The 23728-nt window shown below is 33.5% G+C and overlaps 1 protein-coding gene across 1 annotated transcript; it reads right to left on the bottom strand.

Moving 5' to 3' along the window:
• Positions 1–674: 674 nt before the first annotated feature.
• Positions 675–23299, bottom strand: Pwn (pawn). Its single transcript, XM_070312027.1, has 16 exons — positions 23045–23299; positions 8875–9190; positions 8203–8541; positions 7830–8086; positions 6809–7669; positions 6542–6718; positions 6141–6339; positions 5649–5890; positions 5439–5566; positions 5037–5307; positions 4433–4649; positions 4235–4360; positions 3429–3511; positions 3216–3340; positions 2624–2866; positions 675–1199 (listed from the first exon to the last, which is right to left on the bottom strand). Exons 1-16 carry the CDS (start codon positions 23103–23105, stop codon positions 1092–1094), a joined length of 3753 nt encoding a protein of 1250 aa, XP_070168128.1. The 5' UTR covers positions 23106–23299; the 3' UTR covers positions 675–1091.
• Positions 23300–23728: the final 429 nt, after the last annotated feature.

The following is a 23728-nucleotide window of genomic DNA, read 5'->3' as shown; positions in this document are numbered from 1 at the left end:
ATTTCGATATTTTATTTTGTAAAATCTAAAATCACTCTGTTATTTAATTTCATTTTTTATTTGCCTTCTGCCGCATACTTACTAATATGTCAGCAAGTTGGAGAATTAAAATACAAATTAGATTAAATTTTAATTATGCTACAGTCAATCTCAAAAATATATAATTATAATATATATTACAGAGAAAAATATATATATATGCTACGGAGAAAAAGAGGTTACTCTCTTTTATAATGAATTAAAGCGTATTAATATGCTATTCATGATGCTTAAAAAATTATTGTTTATATAATTCTTGGAAATGATTATACTTTATGTAGAAAGGTTTTAATAAATTAATCGTGATTATATTAATTGACATGTAATTAAATATCTTTTCAAAAAATATTGCGTAAATATCTTAAAGTTACTTAATATAAAAATTAGATTTTTATAGCAGATTAAAAAATTTTATAGTAAATTTAATTTATTTTAATTCATAAAACACAATAGAAATCATTTTTGCTTAACAATCCTTATTTATTAAAATAATCGTAATCAATATATATATATATATATTTATGCTTATATAAGTTATTCTTATTCTGAGTATTGAGCTATTAATAATAATTAATAGTAATTAAAAATAGCCAAGTATGTATATGTGCAATCTTTCCGCATATCTTTCCCTTAATAAAACTATTCAATAGCAATTTAATTCCTTGAATTCTACAAAATACCGTAACAATAAAAATGTGTAATAAATATTCGTATTATATTGGGAATTAATCGATCTATCGCGTGACTAAAAAAAAAAAAAAACACGACTCCGTAACAAGCAAAATTTAATCTGTTTGATACACGCTGCGTACAATTAGGCTTACTTCCTCCACATCTGTAAATCTTCCTGTATAAATTCCGAATATTTACTCTGACGACTCTGGAATCGCAGCTTGCTATCGTAAAATAACTTCTCACACACCAGTAACGCTACGAATCCTAATGCACTATTTATTGAGCACTTGAGATGATAAATATTGCAATGGGTTTATTTAACGTCGTTTCTTGACATACACGCGTGCACGAACGTGTTACTTCTCTCGAAATGAATTTTACGTTCTGTAGTACGGTCTGTAGGTCGACAGCGGAATATTGTTTTTCGACAGATGATGAACGTCACCCTGATCGTACTCCACATCGTTGTAAATTCCGCTTTGATTCTGAAATACAGATTAACTCGTCGATATATGTAATTATCTAATAATTAATTAACTTCTATACTTATAATAATAAAAAACGGATTGAATTATTATCGAGATTAAATTGTTCAGATTATATTGGGAGCAGAGGATCGAAAAAAAGATAAGAATAAAATATTTTTACGCAAAAAAGGTGACGATTTAAAAGGAATTGATGAAAGTTCCTAATCTTGGAACTCGAAGATTGGCTTTACAATTATTGAATTTCTTTCCCTCAATTTTTCTCCCTTTACTCCTATCTTATTAGATTCTACTTAATGTAAGCGGATCGAAAATAAATTTTTCACTCGACATTTATATACTGGGTGGCCCATTTTAATCCATGCAGTTGAATATCTCAAAAACCAAGCCCGGAAGAGAAAAATGTTTCAGACAACAGTTGTTTGGTTTCGAGGGGGCCATAAGATGGTACCATTGGTTTGACCTTGAAGAATCATTTGAAGGTCATGTGAAGGTCAACTTTAAAATCTTAAATAGAAACCCCCATTTTTTATTTAGTATTCTTGTAGCTGACATCGAGAGCTTTCCAAAACACTATAATAAACTATTTTTTTTATTTAGTACTTTTTGAGTTATTTTATATTTTAATCTGACATCTTTTGATATAAAGAATTAAATATCTCATAAAATATTCAGTTTTCGATAATCTTACCGTAATACTTTTATACAGAATAATGAGACAAATCAATTAGTGCAAAAAAAAAAACAAATTGTTTAAAAAAATACATCGTAAATAATTTTTTTAAAAACTATTACTTTTTATACTAATTGATTTGTATCATTATTCTGTACATAAAAGTATTACGGTAAGATTATTAAAAACTAACTATTTCATGAGATATTTAATTTTTTATATCAAAAGATGTCAGATTAAAATATAAAATAACTCGAAAAGTACTGAACAAAAAAATAGTTTGTTATAGTGTTTTGGAAAGCTCTCGATGTCAGCTACAAGAATACTAAATAAAAAATGGGGGTTTTCGCTTAACATTTTAAAGTTGACCTTCGCATGACCTTCAAATGACTCTTCAAAGTCAAACCAATGGTACCATCTTATGGCCCCCTCGAAACCAAACAACTTTTGTCTGAAACATTTTTCTCTTCCGGGCTTGGTTTTTGAGATATTTGACTGGATGGATTGAAATGGGCCACCCAGTATATATATATGTATATTTCTTTTTCAATTCTATTTGATTACACATGTAGGTACCGTTCGAAAAGTAATATTAAATTTTACAGGGAAATAATTTTTAAAAAAATTCCTGCTCTCCCCGAGAACAAATACTTAATTTTACAGAGATAAATTCTTTCTTCTCAATCCATTTTAATCCAGTTTATTTTTTATCGTGAGATACATAATACACGACGATTTAATGAATACTTACAGCTAATGAGGACCTCGACTTCGGCCTCGGCACGTGAAAACCACTGCTATGAGGAATTAGGTCGGCTCTGTCCTTGTCCTGTGGCTCGGAATCCGAGCTATCCGGATCTGGTTGAGGTCTCAGTCTTTGCCGAGGTGGAGCTTGAAGTCGCGGTAATGGTACAGGTGGCAGTGTTCCGTGAATGTTCATAGGTGGATAACCGAACATTGCCGAACTCGGTCGCGTAGGGCCCATGGGTTCGGTCTTTTGACAATAAGATTTTTTTATCACATATATATTTTCCATCAAGACAATTTAATGACAAAAAATTTTATTACGTTTCAAGATTATAAGGAGATTTAAAAAACTGCAAAAATTAATCATAATGAACATATAAATCTCTTGCGCGAAAAAATTTGTCATCTGCTATCGACTTGTATTTAAAAGTATATAGAAATTGATTTCTATCTTTACGAACTCTTTCTTTTTTTTCTTTTTTTTTGTAATTTCTGTATTTTATATATAATGGAAATAATGCGACTTTTTCTTTAACGATAAAATATCCTTAATACATTCTAGTGACAATTATTGAATGTCATTTATCGATACGTACCGCGTAGACATTCGCTGTTGCCATGTGATCCCCAAAATGAGCCCACATGTAAGGCGGTAAATTCGTCGGCGGACCTTGTTTTATGGATGCTAGAGTGCCTACAGAACCGACCCTCGCTAAAGTTCCTGTCAATTATTTGTGTCTTTAGATCTATGCTACTAGCAAAAAAAAAAAAGAGATTAAGATTTATATTTAACTATTAATTGCTTTTACCGGGAAGAGTACCGGGAATTCCGCCTTGGATATAACCGTACACCGGGGAACCTGCAGACTTTTGTTCGCGAGACCATTTTCGACTGTAAAATATTCGCATAGTTTTATATATTAATATAGATATATACTATACAGGGTGTCCTAGACCGCCCGTACACCCCTTTTCTTTCAAAAACTAAGCATTTTAGAGAAACTAAGTGTTTTGAACAAAAAATTGTATGGTTTTGAGGGGAACGTAAGATGGCGTCATTGGTTTGACCTTGGATGGCATCGTCAAGGTCAAGTCAAGGACACCTTTAATTTCTTAAATGGAATCCCTCATTTTTTATTGCATATTCTTATAGCTTATCTCGAGAGCTTTCTAAAACACTATAATAAAGTATTTTTTCATTAAGTACTTTTTGAATTATTTTATATTTTAATCTGACATATTTCGATATAAAAAATTAAATATTTCGGAAAATATTCAGTTTTCAATCATCTTACCGTAATACTTTTATATACAGAATAATGAGACAAATCAATTAGTGCCAATAAAAAACAAATAATTATTTTAAAAAATACATTGTAAATAATTTTCTTAAAAACAATTATTTTTTTGTACTAATTGATTTGTCACGTCAAACCAATGACACCATCTTACGTTCTCCTCAAAACCATACAATTTTTGTTGAAAACCTTTTTCTCTAAAATGCTTAGTTTTTGAAAGAAAAGGGGTGTACGGATGGTCTAGGACACCTTGTATATATATATGTATATATGTAATATTCCGAAATATAATTTTTTTCTTAATCGAGAAAAGTTACCTCCACATAACGAGACAGACTAGCGTTAGCACAATTATTATTAATGCAGCCACAGATGCGCCTATAGCAACGCCCAAGACTTCACCATCGACCTCGCATTGCGCGCCATAGTAATTGCCGGTGCACCTAGAGATCGCAAAAATTTTCAATGCAAAAATTATAACGAGCAAAAATTCACGCTATCTCATATTTACTTACGCGCATTGCATTTGATCTCCTTGATAAGAGCAAGTGCCACGATTGTTGCAGTAGGTCGAAGGGCACGTCAGACATATTCTGCCGGATTTTTCGAGATCGTCTTTGTGAGGATCTTTTAATCCCGGATTACAGGAGCACGTGAAAGCGCCGAATAAATTGGCACAATTGGCGGAGGAATGACAATCGTTCAACTCCGACGAAGCGCATTCGTCCAAATCTATAAATTCAGAGAGATGCTTCATATTACTTAATATACATTTATATTATTTTTAATATAATTAATATATTTATTATATTTAATATTAATAATTAATATATTTAATAATTTATATTATTCTCACATAAATATATGTATTATATTTAACATACATATTTATATAATTATATCAATATATAAATTTTTATTTTTAATTATTTTATAAATCATTTATTTTTATTGTAAACGAAGCTTTTTCTGTTATTTTACGTAATCTATTTTTTTATATATTTTATTTTAAGTACGCAATATAATTTATTTTAAGCACTGTACTACTCTATAATTATATTTTACTTTATTAATTAATTAAAATATCACCAATTATTGCTGCTAACAATCAAGAATTACCTTGCAAATTCGATATGGATCCAGGTGGACTCTCTACATATAAGGCACTGTTTCCAATATTATTATTCCTTCTATGAATGACACCTAGCAGATGTCTTTGGAGCTCCCCAGCTAAACTTGGCCTAATTGTTCTCGCTTCGTAAGTGAGCTTTAGAGTTGCATTTATAAAGACTCCGCCTTGTCCTTGGCTCACGTCTCCTTGATAAACATTGTTTATCAGTGATCCCATGTACTCATCCGAAAACGGTGTCATAGACATAGCAGATTCAATCTGTATGATAAATTTTATGAGAATTAAATAATACAATTGAAACTTGCATTTAATTGTAATAAACAAAAGAAATTATTAAATATGTAGAATATAATTTGTTAAGACGAAGGTTTGAATAATCATAGACTTACGGCTCTATTGGCTTCGTAAGCGAGAGTCTGATAAGATTCTGAATCCCTATCAGCCAGTCCTCGATCCCATACAATCTTCTTGTCGTAGAATTTATCTACTCTAATTGACACAACAATGCTAACAATCCCTGGAAAAAAAAAAAAGTTATTCGGGGTAAACCGTGTCGGTCGTAATCATAATGATCGCATGATTTTCGATCGTTTACTAACTTTTGCACGGTAGCGAATGCTGCAATCTCGCGTATCCTGGCTTGCAATGACAAGCCGATACCCCTTGAACGGTCGCACAAGCCTCGTGTTGATTCGCGTCGCACGTACTCGTGTCGCCCACGATACAAGTGTCTATTCTGACAGGTGGCTGTGTCGGTCTTCGATATAACGGTGGTTGCCTCCGATTCGGTCCATTCGGGCGTATAGTGGCGACAGGTACGTCCGGTTGTGGAATGGCAAGACTAGCGAAGGTTTTAATGTGACAAATATAATTCTTTTCTTTATTTCTTTTCGACATAACGCAAAATTTTTTTCACCGCAACATAGAAGGCTAAATTGTTTTCAAATCGTATTCGTACTTTGAGAAGATTGAGCCAAAAAGATTGACGTATATATATAATTTTTTTTTTTATTAAATAAAAATAGTAAAATTTTTACTATTTATAATCTCTCGATCTCTTTATCTTTACCGTTATTGAAATCGAGACTCACCCAGTACCGATGATGGGCGACGGTTGAGTTCTAGTCGGTTGCGGTTGTACATGGGTGGATCCGGGTGTCCGATCCGTATTATCGAACAAATTTAGATACGTTCTTTTACCATCGATGCTAACGAAACCTTGTCCGCCCACAGCGGAAGTTAATATGACATCACCGCTACCTGAGTTCACCGATACCCTAACGCTCTCTCCTGAAAATGAATGAAGCATGAAAATCTAAAAGAAAAAAAATCATTTTTCAAAATATTTATATTAATAAGAAAAAAATTATTTTTAAAAATATTTATATTAGTAAAAAAAATTTAGACATTGAAATATATATTACGCAAATTTCTACATACTGCAAATGCGATGTAAAATACGTATGCAAGTAAAGGGAGATAAGAAAATTACCGGAGCTTCCTCCAGGCCCCTGAATTGCCGAGACAGTTACATCAAAGATGTCACCGTGAGCTGGATGTCTCAATGGTGTGATGTAAGGCCTCTGACTCGGTAATCCTTGCGCGCCTGTGTAATCCAGAGTGTCGTCCAGAACGATTCCAGGTCGTGGACGATAACGTTCCGTAGATCCTATATAATTTTAATTAATTATAGCAATTATTATATTAGCTCAAATTATTTTACCTTCATTTATCAACGTGCATATATTTTTTTACGCGCCTGTATTTTTCGTAAGGATCGAGGTCGTAGGGCGAACGGTACTCTTTTCCATCGTGGTCGAGCTCTTCGAATAACTCGTAGGAAGACCGTCAGTCGGCGTCGAGAGGCTGGACATCGGTTCTGTGTATTCGACATCTGACACTCTGCTAGGTTCCAAATTCAGGGCGGACTTAGTATCGGTGCTTGATTCTGCAGAATCAGAGAAAGTCGATCGAAGAATGACTCTTGTCGGTATAGATTCGATCACTTGAACCGACGAACTGGTCTCTATATTTAAGGTGCTGGTCGAGAAAGTCTTCGTGGCGATCGGGGTAGTTTTCTCGATAGATTTTTCCATCTTGAAAGTTGCAAACGGAGCTTTCTCGTCGCTCTTCGAGGATTTCGTAACTTTAACTTGTGAAGACGTCGTCGTCTTCGAGGATTCCGGATATCGCGTCGTGTGAGTCGGAGTGATGTAATCAGTAGCGACACCGAGAATCAATGTTTCCTCGCCATTAATTTTGTTCTCCTTCAATGGCGTATGATACTTGTTTACGATATGATGCTTCTTTGTAGACTCTTCAATTTCAAACTTTTTCGTCGTGTTCTGAATAGCTGAATCATTATTCGTCGCGATGATCCCCACTCGATCTTTATCAACGCCAAAATTGCTCGTATGATTCTTAGTATCGTCGTCTTCGATAAGCGTTTCTTGCTGGCTCGCGTCTTTCTTTATCGTGGAGCTTTCTTGGGATATTTCAGATTCCGGTTTTAAATCATATTGCGAATTCTCCGTCATGGAGAAGTTCTTGTCGCGATGGAAACTGGAATCCAACGGGGGTGGCGAGAGTTTGTAGGATAGTATCGGTCGTCTGTTGCCATCTTGAAAAAAAAAAAAAAAGTAATTCCCGGCAATTTTGTTAAAATGAAAATTAAATTATGGAATCTTCTACGTGCTATATCTATACTTATGTCCCGTTATGTTAAAGCATCCGTGCAAAATAAATGATTAATTAGACGCGTAATTATACACGATACGTACTATGCGAAGGATCCCAAGTCCAAGGCGGCACGACCTGTTCTGGTAATGGCACTCCGTTGATGAAGGGCCTAACGGGTCTCTCTGGTGGTAACTGATTTAGCAATGGTCTGTCGGGTGTAGGGGGCTTTTCGAACGGATAAGGATGGGACGATGAGAGCGGCGGTGGCGGCGGCGGTGGTGGATTCATACCAGGAGTGTCAAAATCCGGCGGTAAAGGCGGCACATCCGAAATTCTAGGCGGTCCTCTATTGTTGATCCTGTAAGCGCAACGTAATTTTTTTTAATTCATACTTAAATACATTCGAAAATAAGGAGGAATACGTACAATTATATGTCTAATTTTGACAAAAAGTTAATGTAAAATTTGCGATACCTCGTGGCTTGTATCGGTCTCAATGGCCTCACGGTGTTGGCAGCTACGTTTACGTTGCCATTGAGTAGCTTGACGATGCCGGTGATAATATCCTGTATATCAGGATTTGCTTGTCTTTGACTTGGTGCGACAGTTTGCAAAATCGGCGGCGGCGCCTGCTCCTTATAGATCCTCGGGATCTCTTGACGGCCTCGTCGTTGAAGATCCGTTATTAGTTGCGAATGCTGTGCTTGTTGCCTCGGAACGCCAACCAGCTGATGGGGCTCCGACAGGAGATCTACTCTCAGCGGAGCCCCTTGTCCTTCCCCCGACATCGATTCGCTGGTAGTGGGCGCTATCCTATTGATGGCAATAAATTATTTCCGCTTATATTTAGGATTAATATTAAAGCGATATTAAATTAATATTATTATTAATTTACGTAAATATGTTATTACATTGTTAATATCATGTAGTAAATTATTTTATAATATTTAATCTTGAATGTAATCGCAACATAACAATTGAGTTAATGGCAAACTTTAACGACTGTGCATCTAGAAAAATGCTTGCAAACGTCTTTTTGTAGTTATACTATTTCATATTAAAAAAAAAAAAAAAAATCCATTTCAATTTAGAGTCGGCTTCGCAACTCGCCCTCTTATCAGTATCCATAAAAACAAAATGACTTACTTGTAATATTCTCCGGCTTTTACTTCGATGTTATTGCCGTCGATATGGGCCACATGCTTCGACGACGTTAGTTCGTCGATGGGCTCGTCGCGATCCGTATCTTTGAATACGAATCTGGATTGTTCCCCATCGTAATCGCGAACGCTCTTCGAGCTTTCCAGTTGAAATGCTGGGACGGTCCTTTGAAAAGTCAAGGACTCGTCCGATTGGCTATCGCTGAATGTTTTTTCAGGACCGGAGTACGCGCTGGCACTCAAGACGATATTTTCTCGAGAGATGCGAGAGGATGTTTTATCATTTTGTATGGCCAATACTCCTGTAAATAAACAAAAACCTATATAAATATTTTCCAGAATGCAGAAAATTAAAAAAAAAGAGTGAAATGTTTATTGTAAAATATATTGTAATCTCTTATGTAAAGAGAAAGAAATGTTACACACACGCTAATTGATATAGCGTGTAACGAGACAAATATTTAATCAAACTGAAGAAAGCGTACCCTCTTTGAACTCTCGAAAGATGAGTAGATTTTCTAGATTTTTTTGCAGTGCAACGACTTGATAGAAACTTTTTATTTTTTTTTTTTTTTTATATTATTAACATAACATTATTAAGTATATAAATGAAAATTTTTAGCTTAAAAAAATTTTGTTTTAAAGTTATGCGAATATTGGCAGATTTATATTTTCATGAAAATTTTTTTTCAACACGCCGCCATGTTTTTATTTTATTTTTTTTTTTAATTTTGAAAAAACACTTGGATAGCAAATAGCTATTGGTATGTTTAATAAAAAGAACTTATATTTTTTTTATTTGAGATATGTTCATGCACACGGTGCAGCCATCTAAAATTTGAGGAGGATCTGTAAATATTCCCAACTTCAAAAAAAAATTTCTTTTCGAGTTGAAAATTTTTATTTAAGTAGTTAATAATATTGTATCAATATAGTAAACAAAATTTTAAATTTTAATCAAGTCGTTGCGCTGTAAAAAAAAAAATACTCATTTTTCGAGGTTTCGAACGGGTATGTTCCTTTAAGCTAGAATGTTTCATTTCAAGATTTCCAGTAAAAAGTAAACTCTCTGACTATATTACAAACCTCACACGTAAGGGCGATAAACCCAAATAAGCTGTATGCCAGTACTTAACGTGTATATTAAAACGGTAAACCACTGAAGTGAAGACTATTAGAACTATGGTCGTATAAGGAATATTCTCCATGCTCGAGGAACTCGCGGTAGTATAATGCTTGCATAAAAGGTTGATGAACCCTTTTCGTGATATTGCGCAAACGTCACTGTTTGCAGAAGACTGATTGGGGGGAGAGGGGGGGGGCGCTATAAAGGGGTGGCGGGCGAGAATTAAAAGGACCTTGCAAAATGCGCGCAGCAACACAAATGGTCGCTCGGAAATTGTTGCAGCGAGTAAAAGGAAAAAAGCGTGTCAATTGCAACGACCACTTCCTTATTTCGACGCGCAAAAATGTATAATTGTATCGTCGTTTGGGGTGTAATTAGCCCTCGCACGATGCTAAGGATACGCGAAATAGATATTATTTGTGTCGGAGTAGCGAGAAATACTGTTGTAATTATTGCGTTTGTATCATAAATAGTCTCAATTCCGCGATAAATCAAATTAAAATTATATATAAAGGTTTTTCTCTCTTACGTAGGGAATTATTATTCTCTCCTTTATTTTTATAAAATTTATATAACCTTATATATGATATAAAGTAATTGAATGTTACGTAAAGTTGAAAACAGCTGTATCAAATACAGATTAAGAAAAATTTAATATCTAAATTTTTGACAATTTTCGCGTAAATTTAATCTCGCCCATAAAGTATTTTTATTATTGAATAAAAATATATCAATAATCTCATGCTCAATTAATATTGCATAGATTAGAAAAAAAAATATAGAAAGGACAAAAATTTTTCTATAACACTTATCCGTTAATATCTTAATATTATTCTAATTCAAAAATTAACGAAAAATGACACCATGTAGTAATATATTATGAGACAGTTATTTCTGAATTAAAAATTAAGATAAAATTTTCTTTTTATATAAGATTTAGAAATAAATAAAGAAGGTTACACAAGACGAAGAGAATTTCGCAACATGTCTCCGTAAAATATGTTGCGAGCGAGAAACTTGAAGACAAATGAGAAACCGCATCGTAACCCTGTCCTCGACTCTAGTCAGGTGATCTTGACGGTTTTCTCGCGGAAAGGGCGGATGCCGTTGGCACGGCAATTCGCCGAGCGAAAGAAGATTTGAACTACAGTCGATCCGTCGAGACGACGAACGGTACTCGAACGGTTGACATTCTCGAGGCCGGTATCGAGTGGTTTGACCAATCGTGGACGTGACGGGTATGAAATTACGATTGTGCTCTGTTCACCTTTTCAGGCTCTCTTCTCGGCCTTCTCTTCCCGTTTCGACGACACCTTGCGCCTTTCGATCGAAGGTAAAAAGGTTCATTGACATCGAAGTTCAAGCGAAATCGATTTGAAATCTTTCTCAATAGGAAAGCCAATCAAAGAATAAGCAGAAGTACTTATAGTGCAATAAGCCATTTGCTAATAATCATTCATGATAGTTCTTTTTTTTTTTTTTTGCTATTAAGATGAAAGAAACATTTATAAGTGAAGCAGATCATTGTAATCGTCAAGCGATTTTTAATGATTATTTAAAATATTTGTCAATATTGCTTTTAGAATCATGTAAACAATTTATTTTGCTTTTGTAATTCGACATTATAGCTATAGTGAGAGATATCCAGAGATAATTTATGATCGATCGCATATATTGTATATTTAAAACAAATTATATAAATTCGAAATAATGCAAATCATATTAAACACTGCATATATAGGGTGTCCTACATCACCCGTACACCCCTTTTCTTTCAAAAACTAAGCACTTTAGAGAAAAACGTTTTCAACAAAAATTGCATGGTTTTGAGGGGATAAGATGGTGTCATTGGTTTGACCTTGGATGGCATCGTTAAGGTCAAGTCAAGGACACCTTTAATTTCCTAAATAGAACCCCCTATTTTTCATTACATATTCTTGTAACTTATCTCGAGAGCTTTTCAAAACGCTATAATAAAGTATTTTTTCATTAAATACTTTTTGAGTTATTTTATATTTGAATCTGACATATTTTGATATAAAAAATAAAATATTTCGTAAAATATTTAGTTTTCAATAATCTTACCGTAATACTTTAATGTACAGAATAATGAGACAAATCAATTAGTATAAAAAATAATTGTTTTTAAGAAAATTATTTACAATGTATTTTTTTAAATAATTATTTGTTTTTTTTTTTTTGGCACTAATTGATTTGTCTCATTCTACTGTACATAAAAGTATTGCGGTAAGATTATCGAAAACTGAATATTTTACGAAATATTTTATTTTTTATATCAAAATATATCAGATTAAAATATAAAATAATTCAAAAAGTACTTAATGAAAAAATACTTTATTACAGTGTTTTAGAAAGCTCTCGAGATAAGCTATAAGAATATGCAATAAAAAATAGGGGATTCCATTTAAGAAATTAAAGGTGTCCTTGACTTGACCTTAACAATGCCATCCAAGGTCAAACCAATGACACCATCTTATGTTCCCCTCAAAACCATACAATTTTTGTTGAAAACGTTTTTCTCTAAAATGCTTAGTTTTTGAAAGAAAAGGGGTGTACTGGTGGTCTAGGACATCCTGTATTACGAACTTCAATTTGACGTAGATTTGTAGTAGATGCGGCAGAAAATTTATGTAACAGTTAGAGAAGAAGCTGTAAATGTTCGTATCTGACATCTATGCAAAATGTCTTGCTAGAGAATATAAACCTTGAAGACACAAGAAATGTAAAAGGATGAAAATACATAAATCAAAATTCGAAAAAAGGAGAATTTAGAAATTTATAAAGGTTACTTGTATATAATCAAATGACGTTCACATAAATACATAACAGACTTGTTACGTAAAGGGATAAGATATCCGCGATGGATTGTTCTCGTGAGATCCTTCTCATATGATTGATGATAACGCATTTCATATAACACGTTCTTATCTGTTCACATTGTAAGATTATACTGCAAATGAAACAACTGACTATCTCGCATTTTTCTTGACTTTTCTCCCTTAATGTCATAATTAAAGAGTAAGCAGCGAAGAGGGTGAAAATGAATAGAATGCTCAAGCAACGCTCAACCTTTTCCATTCTATAATTATTCTCATTTCCTTACAGAAAAATTGCACAGTGTTTCCGTTTCATACAATGAAGCTTTCTTATGCTTTTATATATATATATATATAAAAAAAAAAGCATATTATTCTTGACAAAGCAAAAATTAAATTGAAATACAATGTAATTAGAAACGAGAAGCTTTGAAAGAACCGTAACCGAAAAGTACCGTAAATTAAACAGTTCCGGTTTTCTTGTTCGGCCAAGGAATCGAAACCGAAACCAGAACAAGCTATTAACAGGCTATCTTATTGGACCGTAAGCGAATTGAGATTTCGTTTCAATCCAGAAAAGAAATTTACCGAAAGTTTCCAGTACAATCTACGCGAAAGTTATAATGCAATTTATTTATTTAAACATGAATTTTTCGCCTTCTCCGGAAATACTGTTTGACATTCGGTTCCAGAATAACAAAAAGATCTTTCTAACAAAGAAGGATACTGATCGTCAGATTGAATTTTTCGTAAACGCGTCGGACAATGGCAAGGATGCAACGAGGCGCGAAGCAATTTAAGTGAAACTAACGCAAGACAACGCGCTGCAGTTTTTAGATGACTATGTCTCGATAATGGTCGACCTGAATATCGTCTATAAATATGGAATATCGGCCAAGACAATTAATCGCATCTATCATGTCCGCGCGAATATCGCCGCATCCGGTAGGATGTTCGCCGATCGTAAAGATGACTCCAGTCCTTGTCGTGTAGAAAGTATGCATTCATCAGAGAACTATCTTTTCACGAGGTTTTCCCTCTTGTAACGGCTTTCACCGTCGACGACAATAGCATGCTATGAATCGACGGTATCAAATCAAGATTAGTTATTTGTATATTACAGTATTTATCTAGCGTATCCTTTGCCATTCAATTATTTTAACAAGAGAAATTATAAGACACCTCGAGTTATACAGATACTAAAAAGATTCAATTTTCATGTTATTTACATGCATTACAATTGCAATCATTAACAACGAAAACAAAACTTGATGAAAATAAGATAAATAATAGGCAATAAGATAATTGATAGATATTTAAATTACTCAGAAAATACTGACTGAGAAATAGATAACAATTTTAAGCATTATTATTATTATTCCATTAAATCATTAATAAGATAAATTATAAATCACATAGTTTGATCTTGAAAGAACGCATTAGGGAAATTGTATATATATTTCATGTCATTATTACAATCTCGCGAGTCATGAGTCTCGCGAAATCATGAATGTTACAAAAATGAAAATTAATTAAGTACAGAAGTAATCAGTGATCATTATCCGGACGAAAGAAAATAATAAATCCGCTAGAAGATAATAAAAAAAAAAATGAAATCTCATCCCGAGATCTTCTCTGGAACAAGAACTTTAATGTTCTTACGGTCCCATGTGTGTTCTAGATTACAGTTGGGCGGACTCGGAGTCTCTCGCCGATTTCGCATCGCTGCCGCGTCAATTATTAATTATTCATTAGCGAAGGTGCCGAGGTAGCGATCGTTCAGGTAAAAAGCACGTTTGTGCCTTCGCGAATCGCTTTGCTGATACTAGCCCCCGCGAGCTTCCTCCCTCGTTGAATCTCCCCATACAGCACCGCAAGATTGCAACAACATTGCAGCAACATTTTTCTGCAAGATTGCAACATTGCAGAAACATTACGAAATGTTGCTGCAACGTTGTTATGATATTGCAGCAACAGTAAAATGTCCGCCTACAGAAATATTGCAATATAATATTGCAGCAACATAGCAATATAATGTATATGCGATAATGCTTTATGTATATTTATCGACATAATATCTTTAACATATGAAAAAAATAATAAGAAATTAGGCATATAAGAATCAGGATTTAGTGTGTATATAGATTTTCTGTATTATAATAATAACGAAATTATAAATTGCAAATTTTTCGGTACACATTCGACTTCCTTCAGTGACAAAGAATATCTAAAAGAAATAAGAAAAAACTCAATTTGCAATTTTGTAAATTCACAATCTCATTGTATCCGAAATATTAAGATATGCAAAAAAATTGTGGTGGATTTACGCATACAAGTTTTTTTACATCTCTCTTGTCTTCATATAATCTCAGAATTTATTTATTAAAATCTGAAGTATGTCATGCATGTTAAAAAACTATTATCAAATTTTTAATTTTATATAAGAATGGAAACTATTAAAAGAATTCTAAGTCTAATGTCTGAGTCCCCTGTGTTGGGATTATATCATACAATTTAAGCTAATAAAAATAGTTATTATATCTTTAATCTTATTAGTCGCTCTTTGTAAACTTTATACAATATAATCATCGTGACTAAAAATTAAATGCGGAATAGATATGCGCCGCATAGCGGTAAACGAATGAACTAGCGATTATCGAATACTTTCTTTGGAATATTTTTGGAATGTTGCTGTAACATTACTAAAGTTATATTGTAAAATAATGTCTTTGTAATATTTCTGCAACATTAAACTACAATATGCAATATTGCAATATTGCAACAATGTTGTTGCAAGCTTTAGTGCTGTATAGGTCGCTTCCCCGCGCATTATCTATCTGTAATCGCTTATTAAGCGACGTGGTGCGACACGCGGCGATTTTGAACGCGATTCCCCTACGTAAGTACACAATTAGAATTGCGTTCACAGCGCAGTTTCTCGATATGTAGGTTTTTTCGCTGCGATACGCCGGCGCCGTTTCAATGCGGACAATGCTCTGCTATCGTAATTAAATCGCAACAACGGAGGCTAATGTAAAAGAATGATGAAACAAATGGCAGTACCGTGATATATGATGCATCTTGAGATTGAGATGCGCTAAATTAACTCTTATTAGAGCAATCTGTCTTCCGAACATAAGTGGGCATCTCGTTACTCTTTTTAAAGGATATAGTTGCATAAAATTATTATAACTTTATTTTTGTATAGTTTAAGATTCTGTGAAATTTAAGGATAATAATTTTCATTTAAGGATGATAATTTTAGTTACAATATATCATGATTTGTTCTTGAATCGTTGATAAAATTTCTGGGTAAAGATTAATAATGTAGCGTAAAGAATGTCGACGTTTCATTTCCCCAATCACGTTAATTTACGTTGATTTGATATTGAGCATGATTAAACAACTTACACGATTATTTTTACTCTGTACATTATTACAATTTTAAATATCTTTATTTCAGGAAAAAAAAAATGCAAAAATAGATGCGACGATTAAGTTCTTTACTATAGCCACGTGTCGACAGAAATTCACGAATGGCGTGCTCTCTAGCCTTCAGCACAGTGATAAAAGTTATCGAGCGTTACGGAATATTCTTGAGAGATAGTGACAGCTATACAATTTACCTACATTCTCACGGTGCCCTCTCGATGGCATCCAGCCATGATGTATGTGCGTTACGAATTACATAGGTTGCACACCGTAACTCTAGATACGACTAAAACCGCAAGCGCCTAACTAATGCTCGCAATAGTAGGACATTCCATGTGTAACAGGATAATACACCGTAATTGCAAGCGAACTATATTGTAAGAGCTGATGATGCATGCGCGGAGGAGCGTGATTTTAATTTCTGATTAAAATACAATACCTCGAATGCGCGTGCGCGTTTTTGCATAGAAATTCTTAATTGCTCTGCACAGTTATTTTCCCGAAAGTATGTTAAACCATAAAAATGTCGGGCATAAACATCTACAAAATGAGAATATATTATTTCGAAGTTTTTAATTATTATAGGTAATAATATTAGATGATAAAACAAACTTGTAGCTCTTTTTTATATTATTAGTAACAATATGATCAACGTAAAATGTTATTTTCTTCTTAAAGTAAAAGGAGAGAAAAGATATATTTTTTAACATTTTTGAAAATTGAATCTTTTTACTAGATTTCTCCAATTATAATGTTTTAATTAATTTTGCTTCAATTAATTAATTTTCTATAAATATTTTTATATAAAATATTGAAAAACGCGGTAATTAAAAATTAAATCTTGAAGAATTGAAGAATCTAAGAATTTCTTAGAAAGAAATATACTCGAAGATGATCAAGGGAACACTAATAAAGATATCATCGACGAAGTGTCTGTTTAAAATTACAACCGATCGTCGCAACCAATATTCGGCGCGTAATAAAAAAATATTTTTTCCATTTAAGCAAAAGTAAACGATTCGAGGACACTACGATCTCTCTAATGCAAGCGAGGTGGCCAGGATAATCGTGAATCGAAACGTAGGTGAATCACATCCCATACAGCACAGAACATTACAGCAACATTGCAACAATATCGCAACATTGTAGCAACATTGCGGTAATGTTGCTACAATATCGCAACATTGTAGCAACATTGCGGCAATGTTGCTACAATATCGCAACATTGTAGCAATATTGCGGCAATGTTGCAATGTTGCTGCAATATTGCTGCAATGTTTTGTGCTATATGGGATAGCATCGGCTGCGCCCTGCAGCCCGTCGTAACAAACGGAATGCAGTGTCTCGCCGAGCTCTCGCGAAGAGGAGACGGGAATATTCTGCATCTTAGAGAGCCGCGACTTTGCCAGACAGATAAAACATCGCTCGCGGTCGTACTCGAAATAATTAGCGTACAAGAGAGTACCCCATACGATGCAGCGTGCAGCGATGTTTAATGCCGGTACTTTTACTTTGCTAATAAATTTCTTCCAGAAGGTTTCTTGCTAAATCGATTTGAAAACATTATAATTGCAAAAACTGAAACTGTCGAGAAGAATATTATTTCTAATATAAGATCATGTTCAATCTAACATTTGATATAAGATAAGAGAGAGGATGTACTTTGCACGAAATTATATTGTTTTTATTTATAATTAGACGGAAAGCGTAGATGCCCATCTTTAGCATATATTTTATTAATTATCGTAAATTTTAAAAAATTTTGTTATTGATGTTGTTTAAAAAAAATTTCACAAATTACTCAGAAATTTTATACGCGTATATTAAATTTCTCGATAACTTATAATTGATAGATTCATAGTTGAAACTAAAATTCCCATGTAATATACTTGAGTATCAGCAATTTGTTAACAACAGTTACAAGAGAGCGGATGTTGTTAATAATGTAGAAGATGACAGCAAGATACAAGCAGGACCGTAAAGATAAGGTTCTTACGGTCACTTGGAGAAATAGCAGATTACCAGAGTTAGCGCGACTGAACGTTAGAGAACAAGGTGGTCGTTTGCAGTGGCACATATTTTCAAGAGACACGAGAATGTGAAGCTCTCCCAGCAAGGTGGAACATGTTTCGAACCGGCCGTCTGGTATCATATTCGCGAGAGAGGCAAACGTAAAAATTATTACCGGTCTCTCAAGTCGATTATCCCGGTATCGATGGTATCGAATGTAAACCAGCGATTACACGCATCACGGGTGACCTCGAGAAGCGTGACCGATTAAACATGAGAATCCGTCGCGCGTCCTGTTCTATCTAATTATTCAGGGGCTCGATCCAATTCACACAGCCTCGACAAATTTCCCGCAAAATATGCGCACTAAAATAATTCTTACGTTAAATCTCGAGTAATCGTTTTATTATTCGCGTTACATTCTCTCTGTCCCTATAAACTATTAATTTTCAATTTTTTAATATATATAGGGTATCCCATTTTAAAAGTTCCATCTTTATTTTCAGGATCAACGTTTGAAGAAAAACGACTCGGATAAAAGTTATAGGGAACAAAGGCTATCTAATAGTGACCTTGGATTTAACATTAAAGATCATTTTCAAGGTCATTTGAAGATCAACTTCCGTTTCTTTAAACGGGAATCCTTATTTTTGACCCCGGATTCTGAAAGAGCGGAAAATTTTACATTAGAGCTGTAAGGGGTTCATTTCACGTTTAGATGATCATTCGAGGGTCAACCATTGCCTGCGTTCAGTCATCGATATGCTACTCGATGTCCAGGATCCATGACGAGGGACATAGCAGAATGAATTTTCAGGTCCCATTTTGATCCAGCCAATGAAGGCAAGAATCTGTGCCCGGCCGATGAAGGCAAAACCATTAATAATCCAGCCAATGAATTTCAAAATTTCCAGAAATGATTAAAATGTAAGAAAACTTCTGAAGATTCTGGGATTCTGAGTTAGTAACTTTTTGAACCGGATTCTGAGTTATTACCTTTGTCTTATTTTTTTCACACTTTGATAATGAGGGTTAAGGTACAATTCAAGGTCACCAGGTGTGGTGGCCTCCGATGACCTCGACAATTTTTATGGAGGTCATTCTTTCGATATATCGCTATCATGATAAGATACCAGCCTGGGAGATACGAGAGAGACATTTGACCTTTAGATGACCTCTAGGGTCGATTTGACCCCTTACAACTCTAATGAAAAATTTTCCGCTCATTCAGAATCCGGGATCAAAGATAGGGGTTCCCGTTTAAAAAACGGAAGTTGACCTTCAAATGACCTTGAGAATGACCAAGGTCACTATTAGATAACTCCCTTTGTTCCCTATAACTTTTATCCGAGTCGTTTTCCTTCAAACGTCGATCCTGAAAAGTTATGAAGGTGGAACTTTTAAAATGAGACACTCTATATATATATACATATATATAAAATAATGGCAAGCAATAAACCGATATAAATGCTAATCACTTTTCATATATCATGTTTTCTTTTTCTTTTTTTATTAACTACTCACAGACGAGAATCGCTTTACGCAACCTTTAAAGAACAGGAAAGAAACTTGACAGGAGTTATCCATGGACATGTACACCGAGCTATGTGCTGTCTCTCGAGGCGGTAACGGCAGACTTAACGGTATCCCATTCCAGCCCAATATTTACATTCTTTTCGCTGGTAAACGCGGTATATTGTATCTACGTAGTGCAATTCGGCAATGCGGAGTTTATAAAATCAATGTTGCACGAATGGATTGACATAGCGAGAGAAAGTGACATCATCTCAAAAGAGCATGACTGGTTTTATAGCAGCTAGTAATCGCGATGTAATGAGAGCGCGCGCGATTTCAAAGCTTATGTTTATAAAATGCTATTAGTTTATAAATGTTAATTGTGTGAAATAATTTATAAATAAATACTAGTTTATGAATGTGTCAACAATATAAAAGAATTACTCATTTTATACAAGAATGTTCGAATCTATACATATGTGATATAATCGATAAATGTTCAAACTGCATTTTGGAGTATTAAAAATTTTTTTTACAATTTTATTAATACCTTTCGAGTTTCGAATATTATGATTAATCGAATTGTCCTGTTTTCAATAATATGGTTTTGTATTAAATTCTTATTTTTCAGCAAAATTCTAATTTCGGCTTTTCTTTTCTCGAAACATTGCCTTATGTAGATGAATTTCTTATAGATCTGGGAAATGCGGCAATTTTCTGGAAAGGTGAAACTCCAGTCTCATTTCTGTTCTACCGTAATAGCCCTATAGGCAATTCCGTGACACTTCCACGGTTAATGCGGTTGGGCGAAAGTCAGGGAGTGATGAAACTTTATGCCGGATACGCATCGCGGTGTCGTTGCTCCTGCGCGTGTGTTAGCGATGACGTTAGTGGCTTCATGCAAATATCTCTCCTTGCGCAAACGGGAAGCCCGATATAGCGACGATCAAAACTCATGAAAGTTACCCGAGTGACGCGTTAATCGATAACTCTTTCATGATATCACGAAAAAATGCTAATAGCATCGATCTTCGTATAATATAAAGTATAATATAAATGTGTGCATGAATATTTTCTCTCTAATTAAAACTCTATATCTCTATTAATATCTCAATAAAAATCAATAATAATAACGACTTGATATTTTAACACTTTCGCGGAGTATATTAATTTATATATAAATCCTTGTTAATTACATTGACGTGGGATAAATTGTAATCAATCATTAATATATGATAATATTAGTACAAAATACATTATAGATGCTAATAATAGGTGAAAATGTCTGAAGCGCAATAACGATCGTATAATTTTAATGTCTCACATCAGATCGTAATGGATCTTGTAACGCGTGCAAAATTAAATCCATGTAATTTGCACGAATTTTCAACGAGCGCAATGATTGGATATTTTTCATAGATACGAAAATATCTATTTTTTTATACAAACTTTTCTATCTTATCAATAATATAATTTGTTGCAATGTGAAGAATATATTTTATGTATAGTTCAATAAACAAAGGAAACAATAATTGCATTTGTATCAATATATATTTTGAAACTTAAAATAATTTAGATATTGAACATATCTCGTGCAGACAGATTATACATATTAGAATTAAAGAAGGTATTTAAGGCTTCGTTTGGTTCGTTTTAAAAGCAAGTGACAAATATATAAATAAGAAAAATATAGGCTACTCTTATTGAATTACTTGTTCGATTTTTTTTTTTATGCGGGTCTTTAAAACACTATTGCCAAATCGTATGTACGTGTGTCGTAACGTTTGCAATTTTTTTAATTTGAAACGATAAACTCTTCGAGTATTTAAACGCGTGTCATGCTCGCAGCTTTCTCCTGACAACAGCCAGGTGCGTTTATAATAATATACAATACTTGTAAAACAAATTGTGTTCAATCATATATAATATATATATATATATATTGTAATAGCATGCACATGCTTATCTTTTCAGATAGCATATGTTTCTGCAAAACCGGATGTGTATTTTTATTTACTCTCTTTTCTACATAGCAAGTTCAGATAAATTTTTCACAAAATTTTTTTGAAAGAATGAATATTAACATTGATTAATAATTATAAATATTAATAATTATCAATAATAATAATAATAATAATATAATATAGTAACTAAAAATATTTCTCAGTTACTTAATATAATCGCGATACAATTTGATGAACTGTCAACGGAGAAAATGTTATAGTAAAAATTATACAGAATAATTTTTGTAATTATAAAACACACTAACGTATTTAAAGAAGAAAATCACAATATTTTCATTCATTAATATTATACGTGTATTATATTTTATAAAGAATTATTATAATTATTCAAATATTTTAACGCACAAATGAATACATAATCATTAACAATCGATAAAACAAATGCATAATTTGCAATTTTTCTAAATATCTTAATATCGTTATATTTTTTTTTTGTAAAAAAGAATGCACTTTTCATTTGTATCGTAAAATTTTTTCCGTATCGATACAGCGTTCTTGTGAATGTCTACTGAAATTTTCGGAGGAAGTCAAGATACCGGTTTTTCGAGTATGCTGACATGTCGCTGATTTAAAAACCTATCAGACAGCTTCAAGATACTTGCATTTCTTTCATAAATTACGTTAATTATCTCGTGATTAAATTGCGACGCCGATACACGAGGATATCTTAAACTCGGCATTAATATCACCGCGACGATATCACGCTGCGATCATTGACATCTCCATTGAATCTCTTTTAACGTTCATTTATTTTTATAAATTATATCCTTACATTACAATATTGCGCAGGCTAAACTTGACCTTTTGCAACATATTATTAATTAAACAAATATAATTTACTTTAATTAAATATGTCTGTAATTGTATTTCATTATTTTTGTATATTTATGATTGAAGCAATTATATAGTTATGATTAAAGATATGTTTTATTAAACGTAACATCGCATATTCCGTACATTTCTATCATTAATAGAATCATTGAAAAAAAATAGAATTATTGAAAAAAAAAAGAAAAAAAATAAGAATTTGTATTAAATTAAATACAAAACATAAGATATATTTAATTTTACAAATTAAATTCTCTCTTTTTGTACAAATTTTAATTTATTTTAAATATCCATCAAGATAAGCATGAATACTTTACATCTAATTATTTTATCCCCACTCTCTTGCGATGGCTTACCACCCCTATCCCAACCTTTCGGACTTACCAGATAGTGCAAGAATTGTCAAGGTCATGAGGACCCTGAACGTCGAGCTTGCCATGATCATCGACTGCTCTCGCGACCCCCGCAAGCAAGAATCAAGGATACGAATGTCAAGGGGCGATACTGCGTGAAATTTTCCTTCAGGATTCCATACACCCGGAGGAGTCGTCGTTGACTTGAAGCGAGCCGTGATGTCTACCGATGTCCGCCATTTTGGATCACAAGCCTACAGCGAGCTGCTTGACATCAGGAGAGCTGGACTTCACGGGCATAGCACGCGATGCGCCATTCTTTCTTTTCTCCCTTCTTTTCTTTCTCTTTCACCTCTTCACCCTCTCTGTCTTATCCTTCCACTTGTTCTTTTTTTTCTTTCTCTTACTCAGTCTCGCACTCTCGCACACGGTTGACCTACTTGGCAGCGGATCACACCGGTGTACACGTCAGGTTTTCGGCCAATACGCGCCGGACTTTAACTGAATATCTAAAGAATCTTAAGCTTGTCTCACACGTGGTTGGGGGGTCACTTAATTTCTTTTCGTCGCATAAAAAACTTATTTTATTTTTGAATCATCGTATTTTAAATGATTCTGCTCTTGCTTTTCATCGTTTATCGGCACTTTTTTCTCGGGTGATTTTTATCTGATTTAAAAAAAAAAAAAAAAATTGAATATACTGATGATTAAAGAT

Source organism: Polyergus mexicanus, unplaced genomic scaffold, assembly GCF_030449975.1.
Source record: "Polyergus mexicanus isolate NDT 795.1 unplaced genomic scaffold, iyPolMexi1.0 SCAF_21, whole genome shotgun sequence".
In the NCBI taxonomy this organism is placed as follows: Eukaryota; Metazoa; Arthropoda; class Insecta; order Hymenoptera; family Formicidae; genus Polyergus; species Polyergus mexicanus.
This window is presented reverse-complemented; position numbering and strand designations above follow the sequence as displayed.

Bases quoted from the DNA above. Each gene is read 5' to 3' on its own strand.
- Pwn (XM_070312027.1), bottom strand. From the start codon at position 23,105: ATGATCATGGCAAGCTCGACGTTCAGGGTCCTCATGACCTTGACAATT. The intron at 6,340-6,541 runs GTAATTTTCTTA...ATTCATTTTCAG, and splicing joins GGGGCCTGGAGGAAGCTCCG to GAGAGAGCGTTAGGGTATCG. The intron at 5,567-5,648 runs GTTAGTAAACGA...TTTTTTTTCCAG, and splicing joins GCATTCGCTACCGTGCAAAA to GGATTGTTAGCATTGTTGTG.